This window comes from Scardinius erythrophthalmus (assembly GCF_964197995.2).
Source record: "Scardinius erythrophthalmus genome assembly, chromosome: 1".
NCBI lineage: Eukaryota > Metazoa > Chordata > Actinopteri > Cypriniformes > Leuciscidae > Scardinius > Scardinius erythrophthalmus.
In genome coordinates, this window is record NC_138221.1 from 50,463,695 (window position 1) to 50,484,011 (window position 20,317).

Sequence of the window (20,317 nt, forward strand, 5' to 3'; positions counted from 1 at the left end):
GCGCAGAACGCGCATTCTAGCTGACAGTCGGCAGTAGTTCTCTCGGTGTGTTCAGGTGCCGCTTTTAACCCCGACGCGAGGCGACAACACAGTCGGCTTTCATCAGCGCTAGTTCGTCGGGGCGCTGAGAGAATGGGTCTGTGTGTTTACTCTCGAGTTAAGGCCCTGATATACTTAGTCAATGATTTATCCATGCAAATCTTTGTAATCCGTGTAATCTTTAATCAAAATAAGTTCCATTTCTATAACGACATCTCTTCACTTTTCTGACATGTTCACCAGTGTGAGGGCGGTACAACCTGTCACTCACGTGAGTTCACAGCAATAGTAAACCTCAACAAAATCAAGTCCCGGACTACAATTTCTAAATTTCTAAGTCTTGAAATTCAAAGCTTTTAAATCTTTGGGCTTAATCATTTGTGAATGCAACTCAACATAACAATGTGGGCCCTTGAACAAATGAATGGGAGGTTGTATTTAAAAAAAAAAAAAAAAAAAAATTGAGTTAGTGGGAAGAATCAAAGAGCGCATGTTAATGCCTCAAAAAGGAATATAAAATAAATAATGGAAATATGAATCGCCTCTTGCAGATATAAAAGAGAAAGTCTGTAGTGTGTTTTTGCATCTTGTTACTAAACTTGAATGTTTTAATTAATCATTAATTTAATATGTGATGATTTAATACACTGATGGCCTATAATTAATTAATTAGGGCTGTGTGCTGTTGGTTTAATCAGGGATTATAGACATAATAGGTAGTGCATTGTAATGAACTCCAGCAATAAACTCCAGCTAGTTTTTATGTCCCTTAATAAACATACCACGCTAGCAAGCAAGCACACCAAATGTTGGTAAATATTTGCTGCTGTTTGTGCAAAATTTGTGGGAAAATTTGTGTAAAACTCACCGCAACCACCCCAAGATGAGTTTTACATTGAAAGTATGACACGACGTTAAGATGTAAAAGTTTTTTTACATTTTATTCATGTTCAGTCTCTGTAGGAAGTATATAAGGCTTTCCTTCAGAATACTTCCATGAAAAACTATAATCCCAAAATAGATGCCGCATTTATCTCATATCGTAACAGCAAAAATTTTAATCCTACACACCTCCCAATTTGTTCTTCACAGCGCTGTCTGCCTTCTTAACACTAATTAAATATCTGCCCTCCCACCACTAATTAAAAAGTGTTAGGTACACAGGCGGGTGCTGGGATGCCTGGGGAGGTGGAGGTATGACAACCTTTCTCTCTCTCTCTTAGTTATGTATTAAGCAGGGTTTATGTGTGAGTAACTGTGTATTCATGACGCTTACAAACGCCTCAAGCTGTGCTCCAACACATTATGTTTACACTCCAGTACACCTCCCCTCTATACATACGGAATCATATACAAAGTATTTCCTAAGTGTAGAATGCCTTTACTGATCACCGATACGATCACCAAAATAAATAATACTACATGATAAAAGAAGGCTTCAAATAGACCCACTGGGGTTATTTAGATACTCTTAACAACAATGAACTTTAAGTATAAAAAACATGTGCAACATAGCATTCCTGTGAAATAAATAGTAAAAATAAAAAACAGAGAAGTCTTCTTTATCAACATAAAGTAATCAAATGTAAAATCAGTGCATATAGGGCTGGCTATTGTTCAAAAAGTTTTGATATCGAAACAGATACGATACCTTGATTTCGATACCGGTTCCTGAATGATACTTTTTTCGAAACCATTTCTTAAATACATTTTAACAAGATTACATTATACATTACGTCAAAAAAACTGTGGTTTTATTTTTGCAGTTTGTTGACTTTTTTACAGACTCAATGACACTTGGGGGGGCGGAATATATGCCTCGCGCTCAAGCATACGCATAAAGCTTGCCGCAAAGCACTTGCAAAAATAACCTAATGATTATGAATGTGTGGGGAAAAAATAGCAAGGAGACATTTTGATTGTTTATTAATAAACTGGTGTTTTCTGAGTCAGTGTTGGCTGCAAAGATGTTGACGATGCTGACTCATCATCTCTGCAGTCTAATGAACGCACACGCGCCTATAGAGAGAAATGAACATTTAATTTGTATTACATAATCAGAGAGTATTTGTTTTCGATTCGAATTGGTTAGTTTAAAAGTAGACATTTCAAGCTTTCTATAGGCCTGTCTTGTCTGTGAGGCAAGTAGTTCTACGCCAAGTTAATTTATGTGACGCGCTCCAGTTCTTCTTGAAGTCGAAGACGGAGCAACTTTCTGCTCTTAAGTTTATTCCGTGCACTGTCAATTGCTTCATCAGATTTGTTGCATCTTGGCAGCAATTATCTTGTCGCAGATATTGCATTGCACGCTGTTTGCATCGAGCCTGCGTGTGAGCCACGTCTCTGGGTGTAACTGGCATAAACTAGTGTTTTTCCTTGATGCCTAGCCACAGCCAATCATGCAGCATGCTTTTTGGCTCACTGACGTTAACGAGATTTGGTACCGAACGACAAGACATTTTTAATACTCTATGGTATCGAGGCAATTCGATCAGTGCCTAAAAAGTATCAAACTCGATACCCAGCCCTAACTGCATAGTTTTCACTCTATAAATTAAATATAGATTAAACTATATTTATACATAGATTTATTAGGCTGCTGTCACTTTAAGACCTAATACACGGATACAGTATACTGTTTACACATGCAACTTATTTCCAAACTGTTTATGTTCACTTAAGACATGACCAAGCTTAGCATTTTCAAATATTTCTGTGTGTATTTGACTGTTTAGGCGCGAAGCTCAAAGAACACTTTGCTTGTCCGTGTTCCACTCCGCCTTGGACCGCTCACACAGAACGGCACTTGGGGAACAGTATCTCTTTCATGGTTTGATGCAGTTTTAAGAACTTTTTTTTATTATCAAGCAGGTACTGCAGTTTATCAACAGTAGACTGCATTTTACAACAATCACTGTTCTATAGTTGTGGTCAGAATTAATGGCACCCCTGGTAAATATGATCAAAAATGGCTGTAAAAAATAAATCTGAATTGTTTATCCTTTTGATCTTTCATTCAAAAAAGTCAATTTCATTTAAGTAAAAGAATTATTTAATATTTACCTTTTTTTTTAGCACACCAGGGTGACTAGGAACATGAAATTGTCTAGCTATGACTTCTTGTTTCACAGGAGTTTAAATATGAGGAAACACAAAGGCCAAATTCCCTTAATCATCCATCACAATGAGTAAAACCAAAGAATATAGTTCTGATGTGCATTAAAAGATTGTTGAGCATCACAAAATAGAAAGTGTCTGTAAGAAAATAGCTAAAGAACTGGAGGTCCTGGACTTTTTGTTCAGAGAATCTTCAGAGAATTTGTATCATGGATTCTAGCAAATACCAATAGATAAAAATTCAAAACTTTACGACCTCTGCTAGAAATCTTATAATGGGCCATTGTTGGATCTTCCATCAGGACAACGATCCAAAACAAACATCAAAATCAACACAAAAATGTGTTACGGAGCACAAAATGAAGCTTCTGCCTTGATCGTTTCCTGACCTGATGAGTGGAGTGAACTGAAGAGAACAAGCACCAACATGGAGCTGGGAATCTGAAGGATCTGGAGAGATTCTGTATGGAGGAATGGTCTCTGATCTCTTGTCAGGTGTTCTCCATGCTCATTAGGCATTACAGGAGAAAACTTAGAGCTGTTATCTTGGCAAAAGGAGATTGCAAAAAGTATTTAATGAAAGGGTGCCAATATTTTTGGCCAGCGTGTTTTGGAGAAAAAACATTTATTTAATAATGTGATTTCCCCCGTGCTTTCAATTATTTTACTTCAATGAAAGGTTCGATTTTTGCAAAAAAAATTAATGAAAGATCAAAAGGATAAACAATGCAGATTTATTTTTTACAGCCATGTTTGATCATATTTACCAGGGGTGCCATTAATTCTGACCACAACTGTAGCTGATTTGGACATTAAGTTTAGGCTTTTAGGGAGGAACGAAAGTGCCCTGCTGTTAAGGAAAGAGATGCACTAAAAGTTTCTTGCTGTCATTGCTAGTTGTTGTCTTTGCAATGTCCTGACGTTTAACGATCAGCGCCTGATCACACACTACAAGATATTCTTAAGATTATTGGGCCAGATTTAGCACCTCACGTGATCTCACGGGGAAGCAGATGTAAACAAAATGGATAATGTGTCTCAGTATATACATTGCTGTAGACATTATATGAGGACACATTATTCTTCCATCAGGTCGATCGCTGCAAACCAATCTCGGGGACGGATGCATTCGAAGATGCGTTTCTGCATGAGCATTTTGAACGGTAGCTTGTGGAGACTCGCAGGTCCAATATCGGTCATAACCCACCACTTTTCTTGGGTACAATGAAGTAGGGGCTGTAAAACCCTAACCTCATATCAGCTGGAGGGACCGGTTCTACTGCGTCCTTCGCCAGTAAGACTGCGATCTCCGCTGGCAAGACGTGGGCATCGGCTTCTCTCACTGAAGTAGAGTGGATGGCCCGAAACATGGGGGGGATGCCGGGCGAACTGAATCGCATAGCCAGGCCCGAAGGTCGCAAGACGGACTGGGGAGCAGTAGTCATATAGGTTCTTCCACAAAACATTCAGAACCATCAAAATCTTGTTTTATTTGTTTTATTGACTGCAAAATTCATTATAATGTTCATGTTTAAATGTTCATGTTCAATGTTCAAAATTCATTATAATGTACTGGTTACAAAACGGTGCAAAAGAAGAGAAAAAGAAAAAGAACTAATGAATGGGAAACCAGGAAATTACTTTTTACTTTTTTTATATACATATATAATCACTGAAAAGACACTGTTTTAACACTGTTCTATGTTTGTTTTAAATTTTAATCTTAGCAAATGAATTTAAAGTCTTTTTGCAGTCTTTTTGTTTTTAGGAGCTTCTTGTTGGTGATTTAAATGGATAATTCACCCAAAAAGTTAAAAGCAGAAAACAAGGGTCTATAGAGCAAAATATAAAATCTTTATTGTGCGGCCATTATCAGATTCTGTCATGAATTAATCACATTTCATGTTGTCGGAGAAGTCTTTCACATTGATTCCCGAGCCAAAATCTACAACAAACGTCTTCCATCACAAATCATAATCACTGGGGAAATGTTTTCATTAAACATTCCAACGCAGGAACGCCTCACTGTCTACAAACTAATGTACTCACATTAAATGATTGTTTCCTTATCACACTTGGGGAATGTGTCGAATTTTAATGAGATTTTTCCCACTAACTGTCTGTGGAAGTAGCTGTGAAATCCTACGATTGTAATCTCGCCTCACTCTTTACTGTGAGAGAAACGCATAAAGAGAGAGTGGGAGAGATAAGAACGAGGGGGAAAACAGGGTTTGGATAAGAATGCGAGCGCTGGAGATCGCTGGAAGCTCTAATTTAAGCCATGACCAAAGATGGTCAGATGAATAGAAGAGCAAGCATTAAGAAGTTCCCTTCCTTCCAGCAGTGTGCTGTGAAAGTGCTAGAGAGAGAGAGAGGTTTTAGAGAGGAAGAAGAGGGGGTAGGTGATAAGGTTATGGGAGAGATATTGCTTACTCGCTTATCTGTGACAAGTGTGCATGTCTTTGTGTTTGTGTGTGTAGAGGAAGGAGGTTGCAGCATGGTTTCTTGTTACAGACTGAACATCACCCTTGATTTTGGCTTTCTTCTCTTGTTCTCCCCTCATCATTGTCTGTTCCCCTGCCGTCAGGGATATTAACCCACCCAGCCTCCCACATCAAAACCATAACACTCCCCCCTCAAACCACAACCCTCTCTGACCCAGTTTTTTGGGGTAAAGGGCTATTGTGCACTTTTGAGAGTCTCCCCCTCGCGCATTCTTCATTGCGACACATGCTCGTGTACACGCATACAGTATGTGTGTGTAGGTCTCTTGTGTTGCTGTAAGGTCAGTTGTCTCTGATCTCCAAGACTGCTCTTCAAAAGAGAAGCATGCAGAAATGAGAAGAGGGAAAGCAGACAAGGAAAGGCACGAAAGACAGAATGTCGAGTATGTGTGAGTACAACTTTCACGGCATGTGCTTGTGTGACTTAACAGACGAATACATCAGTGCTGTTTGACCTGACTTGACTTGAAGTCAGTATTTCTGTGAACAGGATGGGACTTTTGCCTTGTGTCTCTCAGTAGATATGGCATGTGTTCTATTATGTGCCACTGCTGTGAACCAGGGAATCCCAACCCCCTATTCATTTAGCCTTTGCAAACTAATAAAACAATATTATTAAAATTACAGTTTTAATAATATTAGAGCTATCAAAGGGTAACAAGCGTTTTTCTCTATTCATTTATGTATTTATGAATGAATGAATGAATGAATAAATGAATGAATGAACTATTCCTGTAAAAATACTAATGAAAACGCTAAATGATATCCACTATATTATAAGGTAGGAGCATATTTCTGGTTAAATGTTTGGGATTCATTTTGCTTTGTTAAACCTATCAAACAATGTTATTAAAAGTAAAGTTTAAATAATATTAGGACTGTGTGTGTCAACAAATAAAAAAAAGTTTTTTTTATTTATTTAATTGTTTTTTTTTTTTTTTTTTATTCATTTATTTGTATGATCTGTATGTGCAATAATACTAATACATTGCTAAATGATATCCACTATATTATAAGGTAGGAGCACATAGTTTAATTTTTGTTAAGGGGGTAATGCAGCTCTGGGGGTACATAAGACAAAAAAGGACACACTCCTGTAAATGAGATGGCAGACTGTGAGGCGGGGGGAGTGTGGATGGATGGATGAAGGGTATAGATTGGCTTTGACATGGGCACAGGGGCATTTTGCTGAATCTGAACACTGTCTGTCCCTGCCAGGGGGCAGGGCATGAGAACTGTGTGTGTGTGTGTGTGTGTGTGTGTGTGTGTGTGTGTGTGTGTGTGTGTGTGTGTGTGTGTGTGTGTGTGTGTGTGTGTGTGTGTGTGTGTGTGTGTGTGTGTGTGTGTGTGTGTGTGTGGATATAGAGACCCACAAGAGCAGCAGGGGACTCAGGTTTAATCAGTGAATAGTATCAACAATTATTGAAGGAATGCCTAAATGCATTCTGGACAAAATTTGTTGGGTTGTGCTGCATGAGCTTGTTCTCGGTTTAGAAAAAATATATATACTAGTACTGTTCAGAGGTTTTGGGTGAGTAAGAATTTTAAGATGTTTTTAAAACAAGTCTCATGCTCACCAGGTGATCATCAATTTGGTCATTTAGTTGATCAAAAAATACAGTAAAAACAGTAATTTTGTAAAATAGTATTACAAATTAAAATGACTGTTTTCTATTGTAATATATTTTCACGGTAACACTTTAGAATACTGTTCCTTCATTAATGAATAACTACACAGGAACAAATGAGTAATGCACTATTAACATTGTAGTAACTACTATTAACTAACAAGAAACGAATTAGTAAGTCATAGCGTTCAGTCGAATGTGGTAGTTCACTATTAGCTAATCAGTAACTACTATTTTTCATACCTCACTGAAGACTACTAAGAACTACTATATACAGGTTCATAATTAATATTAATAATAATAATAATAATAATCTCAAAAGCTTACAATGACTTCAGTCAATATTAGGTTGTTATCATGTTTTTCACTTTAGAATACTGATCCAAATAATTAGTAGTTCCTTTAAAAAGATGTAGTAATACTTGAGTCATTACTAGTGGGTTACCATTACCTTTTATTATAAATTATGCATTATTCATGTTAATTATGAACCTGTAGATAGTAGTTCTCTGGGAGGTATGAAAAAAATAGTAGTTATTGATTAGCTAATAATGAACTACTACATTCATATGAGCGCTATTACTTACTAATTTGTTAATCAGAGTTTATTAATAGTAGTTAGTTAATAGTAGTTACTAGAATGTTAATAATGCGTTACTCATTTGTTCCTGTGTAATTATTCATTAATGAAGGAACAGTATTCTAGAGTGTTACCATTTTCACATCTAATTAATTTTTTAAATAGCAAAGCTGAATTTCCATCAGCCATTACTCAAGTTTTCAGTGTTACATGAGCCATCAGAAATCATCCTAAGATGATTAGCTGAATCATTTCTTATTATTATAAATGTTCAAAACAGTTGTTCTGCTAGCGGCTTAATGTTTTTGTGGAAGCCATGATACTCTCTGATGAATAGAAAGTTCAAAGTGACAGCATTTTATTTATTTTTTTTACGATTCAAAAGTCTTTGTCACTTTTGATTTAATTCATCCTTGATGAATAAAAGTAAATTAAGTTAAGTAAGTTAATTTCTTACTGACCCAAACTTTTGAATGTTTTGAATGTTGTATATGGAAAATTATGAAAGGAGGATATCACAAAACTATTAGTTATGAGATATCCTATCTCAATGATGTTGTTAATTATTTTGTTGTTGTTGTTGTTGTTGTTTTAAATTAAATAACTCTTATCTCTCATCAAGTAATTTTATTAGCATAACAAACAGATGCATGGCAAACAGATTCAATTATTTTTTAACTTGGCATGAAACCACAGAGGATGTCTTGTCCCTTGACATAAATATAACCCAATACTAATGCTGAGTCGCAATTTATTTTGTACGAGCATGTCTAATACTGAAACAGGAAATGATTTTATATTATTTAATTGTTGTTAGTTGACTCCCTGTGGCCACAGCCTTTTTCAGTGAGCGAGCGTGTGTGTGTGTGCTCAACAGTCACAGATACAAAACAAAGTCCTTTATTCCCTTTGGGAGTGAGGGCTATTTCAACCTTGAAAGACAGAGAGTGTAATAGAAAAAGAGAAACAAACTAAGTGATGGTGAGATGATTGGGGCATGGGACAGATGCTTAAGAGTGACCAGTGGATCTGTCTCGTGTTCTGTACATCTTTTGTGTTTTCAGTATGTGTGTTCATTGTTTGTGTGCCTACATATGAGCCACATTCTAAGTCTATGTTCCTTACCCCTAGTGCCACTACCAGCATAGTGAGATGCAGATTAAAGGTGAAGGGCTAGTACACATCAGCGCATGCCCTCCGCTGAGGTCCTCTTCTGGGCAGGAGGAACAGGAAAGGCCTGGACCCTCTGGTTCTGTTGAACCATGTCAGGTCCTGTTTTCAAAGTGACCTGTGAAAAGAAATAAATTAGTCTATTCTCTTTTCTCTCTGTCTCTTTCTCTTTCTCAAACATATACTGTATACTATATACTTGGATTTATACTAAGATATTTTATGAGATATTATAATATTACATGTCTCCCTTGTGTTTGACTGCTCAGATGCAACCTTATATGGTCATAACAATCAATACCTCATATGCTTTATTGGATGGAGAAATCCAAACATTCATTAAAAAAAAAAAGCAAAACAAGAACATGCAGAGACAAACCAGAGAGGTCACACACTCACCCGCTCACCACAGCTGTTCTCCCTCAGGGAAGATTTGTGTGGTTCAGGCTCACTGCTCAAGGTAATTGTGTCTGCGTATGTGTGTGTGAAAGAGAGTTCCGTTCATTGAGTCTATTAACACTAGGTTGACCTTTTATCAAGCAATATATCTAGCAGAATCCACAATGAACTATATATGGATGAACTATGTATTGGTACAATATTGGTTAATGCCTGTTGTCGTTTTCATTTTTTATTTTACATTTTCCTTCATCTAACGTTCACTAGAAATGAATATACTTATAAAAACACATAATTTAATAACACTGTTAAATATAATCTATTAAATATAACAAATATCTTAAAACAAGTAATAAAAACTCAGTGAGTGTTTTAGCGCAATTTTCTGACGTCATGGGATCACAAGAGATAGTAAATCTTTTTTTTTTTTTTTTTTTGGTGCGTTCCCGAGATTAGACCTTCCTTAACATAATGCCGAAAACCCGAAGTCTCTAGGTGGTCTGGTTGAGGAGGAGATAGAAGTACAAGATTGGTGCGCACAGACAGAACAGAAATCATGAGTTAACAATCGCAATTTTGTCCGTTGGAAAATTGCGCTAAAAATTTTTTAGACAAATAGTATAATTTTAATAAAGGCCTTTTTTTGGTTTTCAGCCATAACATGAAAATAATCATAGCCACATCCTTGACATAAGTGCTGTTCGATTTCACATATTATAATGAAGTTTGCATAAAACTTTATACTCAGTCTACAACTTAGACTGTATTTAGTTTTTAGTTTTTTTTACTTTGATTTATAGTATTTTTAATTATGCAAATACAAATATCTACTTCAATAATGAAAGACCTGAATATCCAAAACACTGTCAATAACATCATATCATGAATAAAATATGACAACGGTTGTATCATTTTGCGTTCATAGCTCGTATAACGCTAAATAACCCTGCATTTTTGTCTGGTTTCTGTAGTAAAAAAAAAGATTCACTTTTCATTATTATGCACTTATATTTGAAACTCTCTGTGTTTGTTCACAGAGTCTGTGAGCTGTGCAGTGTGGGACGCTGTCTGCCCCGTTGTCATCAGACGTCATGAGCTGGAGCTTCCTGACGCGTCTGCTGGAGGAGATCCAGCACCACTCCACGTCGGTGGGGAAACTCTGGCTCACTACGCTAGTTGTCTTCCGCATTGTGCTGACTGCAGTGGGCGGCGAATCCATATACTACGATGAGCAAAGCAAGTTTGTCTGTAACTCGGGCCAGCCGGGATGTGAGAACGTCTGCTACGATGCTTTCGCACCACTCTCGCATGTGCGATTCTGGGTTTTTCAGATCATCCTGTCCGCCATGCCCTCTCTGCTCTACATGGGCTACGCTGCCAATAAGATCTCCCACAACGAGAACTTGCGGGGTGGCACAGGGGCCAGTGATCCAGCTGCAGGTGACTCGGCAGGGAGCGGATACACCCAGCGTAGACCAAGAAAGATGTACTTTGGGGCACGGCAGCATCGACCAGGACACGAGGATGGGGAAGAACAACGCGAAGACGACCCCATGATTTACGAAGTGCCTGAGATAAGCAACACACGTCGGGATTTGGTGCCACCACGACCCAAACCCAAAGTGCGTCACGACGGGCGTCGGCGTATCCGAGACGACGGCCTGATGCGAGTATATGTGTTACAGCTTCTGACGCGTTCCGCACTGGAGGCTGGCTTTCTGGCGGGACAGTACCTGTTGTACGGTTTTCGTGTGGAACCGATCTTTGTGTGCTCGGATAAGCCCTGCCCGCACCATGTGGACTGCTTCATCTCACGCCCCACCGAAAAGACCATCTTCCTACGAATCATGTACGGCGTCAGCTGCCTTTGCCTGCTGCTAAACCTGTGGGAAATGATTCATCTCGGAGTTGGAACCATCGGCGATGTACTGCACAAGCGAAACGCAGCATCCACTGATGATGAGTACCAGCTTGGCCTGCTTGCGACGGGTGGCGTGTCCGTCGGAGTAGGCGGGCCTTCGCTCAGCGAGGGGGAACCAGGAGGTGGGGTTGGGGGTGGTGCTAGAGAAGCGGACTATGTTGGTTATCCCTTTTCCTGGAACACTCCTTCTGCACCACCAGGCTACAACATTGTGGTGAAGCCCGAGACGATGCCGTACACAGACCTGAGCAATGCCAAGATGGCGTGCAAGCAGAACCGTGCCAACATTGCACAGGAAGAGCAGCAGCAGTACGGCTCCAATGAGGACAACTTTCCATCTGCAGGTGAGGCGCGGCCGCCACCCATCAACAAAGACGTGATACAGTTAGAGGCGGCGATTCAAGCCTATACCTTGCAGCACAATGCTAGCAATAACCACGACGAGCTCAACGACACTAATGACATCGATGAGAAGCCTCAGAGTAACATCACCACAGTACCTCAGAAGGAGCGAAAGCAACGGTCCAAGCATGGGAAATCTGGGAGCGCTGGGAGCAGCAGCAGCAGCAAGTCAGGAGAAGGCAAACCATCTGTCTGGATCTGACATTTGCACGCACACCTGAACATTACACTCAGTGGGCAACCTCTTATCATTTCTACACATTCTAGACACAAAATATTGTGTGTATCCCACAGATTACAAAGACTGCGCATTCGCAATTGGAAAATATGCTGTATATATATTTTTAAATGCTTTCAGTGCCTTAAAGGAACTTGATCTTCCTAAAATAATCTTGTGTTCTCAAGATTATGTTAAGCTCTAAGAACATTCCCTCATAATCCTGAAAAAAACTCATCCGTTTTCAAAGTTTGGAACTATTCATTGAGGTACTCAGTGAGAGAAAGTCTTCCTATCGGATCCCTTTGGCAGAGTGATGACACTACAATCCGATTCCAAGCCAGCTGTCTTCTTATTTCCAGTGTTAAACAATAACTTTTACATTACAATGCTATAACAATGCAATGATGCACCAATGTAGTGGTGGTACTCTGTGGTCTTCAAGACCCAAAAAACAGTCCTGTGAAATAAGCTGATAAACTGTAATCTACATAAACAAACACATTCAGTGCAATTTTTGGTCACACTCAGAGCTATGAGTGTTAGAATCATCAGTGCAATGTCTTTTAGTTCTTGAAATTCTAGATCTCTGTAGCCACCAAGACTTGGGATATTTAGTTGATGGATCCTTATCCTACTCTGTTCTTGTACTATCCCCTACTGGTGAAGAAAGCAGTTGCAGTCTACTCTTATCAGCCATTTAAATATATACAGGGTTCCCACAGTCTTAGAAAACCTGGAAATAACAAGTTATTTTAAAAGTGTGATTTCCACGCCTGAAAAAAATTCATGGAAATTATTTTTTAAAACATAAAAGGAATAGAAAATTAATATCATTATTTAAATCTGTATGCAGTAATTGAAAATTGAATGGAAATGTTAAGGGAAAATATCATGGGTATTCATTGGTTATAAAGTGTGGGAACCCTGTACATTTAGTTGCATATGAAAATTATTTTTCATTAAGATTGACTTGACAGAAGCTCACTGTGTATTGTTGCTATTGCTCTTGTGAACATGTATTAGTGGGAACATCCTCTGGCTCTAAGAGACTTGATATAGCAGATCCAAGTAGCAGGTCTAACTTGGTCCAAATGGAGGTTGAGAGTTTAACAGTGCAATGTAGATATCCAAGATACACACAAAAACATTCACATGCACACTGTGTTGAGTCTTCCATTTTCTCTCTTACTGCCACATTCCAACTTGCGAGACTTTTGCCTTTATGTGGGATGTTTCAATTTGTGACAATTGCCATGGGAGACCAAATACTGTTTGTCACAATAAAGACATCAAGCTACTATGCAGTCATGCGGACTGAGGAAAACACGCCATAGAACACCATTGTGTGTGCCTGCGTGTGCGCGCTTGCGTGTAGCTGAGGATGAGAAGGTGGGGGAGTGATTGCATGAGTGCATGTGAGAAATTTTTGATTAACGAATTAAAAAAATAAAAGATAATCCCTTTACATATCAGCATTTCAGCAGTATTTATTGATGCTGAAGATTGTGGCATTAGATTTGTGGTTTCTATAAGCGAGACTTGACTTGTTTGTATTTTTAAACATCAATTAGGTTTCTTTTTTTATTAGCTTTTTTAATACATGGAACTCAGCAGTGCCCATATGATTTGATTATTACATAATACGTTTTGTAGGATTTTTTTATAATTTTGTTGCCTTTACTTGTAGCAAAAACAAAACAATTTGATGTATGTACTTTGTAGTCAGCCAGTTTGCTCCGTGAATCCTTTTTTCATAGTCATAATCGATCCCTTCAAATATGATTTTGCATGGGAAAATAGGAATGTTTTTGGGGAAATTCCACAGCACTCTTTCCAGTGGAAAACTCTACACAAAAAGGATTCTTCAGTGTAACTACTTTGACCTTTTATGTGTGGGTGCGTGTTGGAGTAGCTGTATATTCGAGCGCTCCAGATGGAGTGAGTATAAGAGACCCCTCTGTCCCACATCTGAGCACCACTGCGTGTGTTTACGTTTGTGTTTTTTAATATGGGAGTGTGTGTGGAGTTTGAGTTAGCCGAGGTAATCCTCAAGAAAAACCTCTCTCGTACTTTTGTCAGCTGTCTGAGAAAGAGAAACTGAAGTCGTAAGCTATTTTACTTCAGAGTTTGACACATCGCTTTGAAAGCAAGTCTTCTCAGCTGGTCGAAATGAAGTATGATGGCATTCTTCTTACTGATGAGTATGTGTGAGTGTGAAAGCATGCGTTTCAATTTATTGTCCTTTCCTGGTTATCATCAAGCCAGTAATGTGTTTGATAAGACCTTTGTTTGTCCTGACTGGTATGTGATTCAATAAATGTTGTCACTGTGTTTGAAAATGAGGGAGAAAAAATGCATTTAATGTGCCAAGCTGGATTGTTCAGCGATTTCCAATTTTTGAAAACCCTCTCTTTGGATTTTGAAATGCATGTTCAGAGCTATTTTGTTAATAAAATGAAATGAATGGGAATTGTGTGCGTGTCTGAGAGCGAATATGCATTTGGCATTAAAGGCACCCGTGTCAATGGAATATTTTTGATGGTTCGTGAAGGGGTCAGCCTATTATTCATCCCTATCTTTGACAGATGATGTATTTGTGCGGGGGCGAGCCACGTTTGTCGCTCTAACTCATGTCCAGAACATCAACTGTTTCTCCGCATTTGTCAAAGCAGGTTTCTCTCAGAATGGATTCCATAAGGCATCAGATTGGCCTGTGAACCATTAACAGATCATGGGGTTGGGGGGGGCACAGTAGTGTCAAATGAGGTTCCCAATGGAATGTCTTTCCCTTAAAAGGGTGTAACACAGATGCAGAAAAATCCTCTTGCTAGGCCAACATGAGCGGAATCCCCTGAGTGTGTGTGGAACAGCTTGCGGAACGTTTAGAACAACAAAAGTGTACTCCCCAGCCATCCATCCATCCATTCCACAAACCACTATCCTCTGTAGGGTCACAGGACTCCCCAGCCAACTGACTGCAAATTGAAAATACGGACAACAGAGCAAGCATCAGGAAGAGAGGTAATATTGGAAGGAAGAAGGAGACAGATCTTACCCTGGCCCTAACAGTAACATTTACACACCAGGGGCCGTATTCACAAAGAAGCTAAAAGTAACTCCTGACTGCCGAATTTAGGAGCAACTCCTAAAAATAATGGGCGTGTCACTCCTAACTTTAGGACTCCTAATTTTTTTCACTAAGAGCAATTCACGAAGCGTTTTAGCCCTAAAAGTAGCACCTAAGCCTGGGACAGCTTAAAAGAAGTCGAGAGGACTCCTAACTCACTAATGCCTCGTTTCCACTGAGCAGTACGGTACGGTACGGGACAGTACGGTACGGTACGGGACAGTACGGTACGGTTCGGGTCTGTTAACCATGATCTGGCTAGCGTTTCCACTGCCAACAGTACCCTTACTTGATAGGCGTGGTGTTTCGATCGACGTCATTTTCGCGCGAAGAAGAACATAGTAAACTACAATGGATGACATGCAGCAGATCTTATTCTTGCTCCTCGACATGTTTGTCACAAGAAGACAAGCGCCGACATTAGGCTTTTCTCAATATCAAGTACGCAAAGTTTGTACTTGCCATGTGCGACTCCTACATGCAAATGGTACAGCGCGTTCTTAAAAGCGTCGCTGATACACCGGTTATCTCGGTTACTCTGTCTGTACATTTTAAGCAACAATAAAACGAAATATGTTATAAAACACCACTCTGCCTCTTTTCGTTTTCATTTAAATAAATTAAACATTATAGGGACACAAATGTGGTTCATGCGCAACGCATATTGATTATTCACTGCACGTTATACGTTATTCTATTTATAACGAAACGAAATTTAAAACACAACCCTAACGTTACCTCTTTTCGTTTAAAAAAATAAATAAAATAAACATATTCCAGGCAATATATGCATTTGTACAAATGTTGCAATAAACATCAGTGATAATCTTGTAATAAAAAATGACAAGAAACCATATTTCTTTTTGTAAAATTTTAGTTTTATCAATAATAGCCTATATAAAAGTTTAAGTAAAGTACAAGAAGCTATACAATAAGAAATAAAGCAAACAATTCAGTCAAATATCCAAATGCAGCGCTCTAACATTACAAGTAGTTAAACACAAATAACGTTAATATAAAACTAAACTTAGCCCTCAGCCAAAACGATTGACAGGGAACTCATTATATATTCACGGGACCAAAGATCGCCCGTTAGGTCTACACAAAACGAATTATAGCTTATGTTTAACCACTACCGTCGGAGTCCGCGACGAACGCCGAGGCAAGGCTCATCCAGCCGGGAAACATGAGCGCCGAGCGCCCGCTGAACGCATGGATCTCACAACCGGGAAAAAAAATCATCTTTATAAATAAACCACAGATTTGAGCTTTAAACAACTACATTCTCGCCTGAAAAACTCTTAAAATGACATTTCGTGATACAGTAACAGTAGTATTATATTAAACTGTATATTAAAAAATGGCGCTTCTTATGTTGTCATTCCTCTTGTAACACGCGCAAGTGACGATTCTCTGTCAACCAATCAACGTCCTGCAGTGAGTCTAGCTCCACCTTTTAGTACCGTTCCACTGTGCTAGGTACCCCAATGGAAGGGTACCTAAAAAGTGGTACGGTACGGTTCGGCATTTTGGTACCATTCACAACTTTTGATAGTGGAAACGCAAATAAATGCGTACCGTTCCGTACCGTACCGTACCGTACCGCTCAGTGGAAACGAGGCATAAGACCTATTCACAAACCGCTTTTTGTGGCATTTCACGTTGCGATGTTTTGAAATGCGTATGCGGCGGCTACAGGAGCTTCCAAACGCAAGGGAACAATTTTGCATTGTAGGCATAACTAGGGATGCAATAACGCCACCAACAACACCAACCAAAACTAGGCTACTCATTGCATGTAAACTAATTGTAACGTTTCATTGTGAATCAAATTAAAATGTTCTTCTCTTTGCAAACGTAGGCAGAGGCATATAGTGACAGATTAATTCAATAATGTTGCAAAGATATTGCATCAATCCATATGTTTCATTAGGCTACTAGGCTATTTGTTTTGCCTTACTCTTTATTCATTTAGGCTATTTATTCAGTTATTCATCATCTTCCGTCCTTCGCACTACTTGTGTAGCGCACGCATTCTCAGACCTGTCACCTGTCACTCATCATCGTAGGGGAGGTGTTTGGAATCATTCCCGCGTTACAATCATCAGCCAATCTAGTCTCAGCCTCAGACGGAACGGAACGTTGGCTAAACGTCTGATGCATATGACACACTTTTCTGGAAACACTTCAGGAGTTTCAAAGTCGCGACCTGATTGGTTGAATTCTACAGGATGTCCGCAAGACGTGTGTGTTGCGTTCTTTAACGGTCCGTCTGGAAACAAATGCCGTGACGCCAAAACCCCTTGTGGAAGAAGAAAGCCGTTGTGTTTACAACTGAGACAAATGAGCGCTTACCAGGATCAACTAAACGCTGGATTTTCAAAAGTATGTGAAGTTTGCGGCTCCATTGTTGCAGTAAACTTGCACAACTTTCTTGAATGAATAATTTATTAAATGCACGCCGGTCTGTTATTGTAGGGACATCGACATTATATTGGCACGCCCCTAAACATGACGCGGAACAAAACGAACTGTGATTGGTTGCGTTATATGTCAGTCAAACGTCCTCTTGGCCAAGAAAAGCTGCGATAGAGTCCAGACCTTCTGCCGTCAGTCTGAAGGTCTGGCTACGCGAGACTACAGCCAATCAAGGTGGTCACTTCAGTCAAGCCCGTGCATGAGTAATGACGTCATCCATAGCAACGAAGACTCACTCTTAGTTTAGGAGTTGTCATTTTTCTTTTCTAAGAGTAGGTCTGAAAGGCGTTGTGAATAACTTTTAAGAGAAAACTCCTAGCTAAAATCTTTTAGTGCGATTTAGGAGTACTCCTAGTGGTAAGATAAAATGCTTTGTGAATACGGCCCCTGATGTACAGAAGCAGTTTTTCCATAGTTTACATAGACAGGCATTCATGGCAGCGCTGCGCAGTGAGAGGTCTTGAGGGGTCAGGACACAGATCCAAATTGCCAAGCTGTCCTATCAGAAGAAGCTCCAGTGAGAACTTTCTACTGGCCAACTCACTGTCATCAGACTGCTCCTGAATGGAAAGAGTCAGCAGGAGTTTACTTTGTACTATAATTTGACTGAAGCCAATAAAAACTAAACCAAATGAACTGACTCTAATAAATCTGCATTTGAAAGGTGTCTGTGCTAAAGAAGCTCACCTAAAAATGTACTCATGTCTAAACTCTTTTTGATAATGTACTGGTTGCTTCTTTCCTTGTAATTACAATGCCTCTTCTGAGAGTCCTCTTGTATGGCATTGAATGCTGGAATACCAACAGGCATCAAGGGAGTCGGCTAAGTGCCTTCCATAGATGCCTCAGGTTTATAATCGGTAAGATCTGTTCAAAGTGACCAAAAGTAAACCACTGTCCTCCCACCTAAAATTCATTCGTCTCAGATGGGCTGGGCATGTCACCAGAATGCGCCCCTGTCGCATACCCCACGCAATTGACCTATCGGTAAGCCCTGTCCGCCTTATGCCCTATTCGCACAGGATAAGTATTACCTGGTGACCTCTAGTAATTTGTAATAATTGCAGAGGTTGTCTGTGATCTTAATCCCGTGCAAATCGGACATGTCTGTAATTTGTAAAGTAAAAATTCCCCTGCAAATGACCTACCATATTTCGTCGAACACCGAGGTCCTGTGATAATATTAGTCCCATGCGAATCGGCATCTCTGTGATTTGCCGTGGTTGTTTATAATTTTTTCAAGGTTTTTGTTTCCTGTGCACTTTTTTATCCATCTTTCGCGAAGAATGGAGGCTGTGTTGGAGTGTTTTGATAGTATTTTGGGTGCTGGGTCATATACACCATGATACGATACAACTATGGCTATACAATTTGCAGAAAGAGAAAGCTGAAAACCATCAGAAGAGCAAAAACAAAAAGAATGATTAGATGGAGATGGATGACATGTATAGCAGCATGTAGTAAGGAACATTCTTCTGTTTATGATATATCATACAGCTAGACCTATAATAACGACAAGACATTTCCAAGCAATAGCCTATTGACATCATATCCGGGAGATAAGTCAGTAAATTCGAGTAAAATCACAGGCTTCGCTTATCCCGTGCGAATGCGCCACAACGAAATTCAGATGTGGGTGGGTAATTCTAAATCACACGAGGTCCCCAGATAATACTAATCCAGTGCGAATAGGGCTTTAGTTACTGTTGCTAACTCGGACAAACAAACAGAGTTGCTAACTGTCTTACAATGACAGCCGTCAGTGTGAAAACCTTGTCCCAAGATGTTTTTGATAAATTCTGGACATAGAAGGACAACCTCTCGCCGAGGAGCATTCAAATGGGACTTAAATATGCCAAGGAGGGATATATAAATGATTTAAAAATAAATGTGGTGGGTAACAAGATTAATTTGGAAGCAAGGGTTTACAGATCACAATGCAAGCGGGAGAAGCCTCATGTTACGGTTGTCACGATCGCAGGTGACAACATTCAGGATCAACACTGTTCATGTACTGCAGGGTAATTCATTTACATTTAACCAGTTTAATATGGAGAGGCACTGAAATGTAGACCTTCGTTTATGTGTTTTTGACCTACACTGTGCATGATGTGAGAACAGATAATATAGGTTTGAATGGACTCACTAACTTTAATTGTAACTTATTCACAATCATGCCAATCATTTCATGCCAATCATTTCATTCGTTCCGTAGCTGTGTTTATTGCAGCCCTGAGAGGACTACAGACACTCGATTTTTATACTCTCTTTTTCAGAGTACTTACATTTTAATTATGTATTGGTATAAAGACAGTTTAAACAAATTTTGGAAAAAGTTTTTTAGAAAAAACCTGCCCTGCCTTTAATGTATAACAACCAGAAAATGAACGTTTTTGTCTTCATTGGGATTGGGGTTGAATCCTAGGGAACCAGGTTACTGCGCCTACATCAATTGATAAATTGATAAATTAAACGGGCTTCAGTCGAAATGCGAAAATAATTGGTCCGTTTGCACAATTCTTATCACACCTTTGAAATGCGCTGGTGAATGCGCGCACAGTATGGTGATTCAATACATGAATACCCATGCCCGCACAGTACGGTGATTTAATAAATGAATACCCATGCCGATCCTCTCAGGATACCTGGAATCAGTGTTTTCAAGTACCCCATGCACATAATTTGACCATTTTTGTAACATAAACACCATCAAACCGATGAGAGCTTCGAAT

General features: G+C 39.3%; 1 protein-coding gene across 2 annotated transcripts in view; it reads left to right on the forward strand.

Moving 5' to 3' along the window:
* Positions 1-16,481, forward strand: part of gjc1 (gap junction protein gamma 1) — a 32,037-nt gene extending 15,556 nt beyond the window's left edge. Inside the window, exons 1-2 of one of the 2 annotated variants that reach the window (XM_081371676.1) lie at positions 8,591-9,498; positions 10,475-16,481. In XM_081371676.1, the coding sequence (XP_081227802.1) occupies positions 10,529-11,962 (1,434 nt within the window). In that variant the 5' untranslated portion in view covers positions 8,591-9,498; positions 10,475-10,528 and the 3' untranslated portion in view covers positions 11,963-16,481. Of the gene's footprint in view, positions 1-8,590; positions 9,499-10,474 lie in introns of those variants that run through there. The other variant, XM_081371675.1, reaches the window with a different exon arrangement.
* Positions 16,482-20,317: the final 3,836 nt, after the last annotated feature.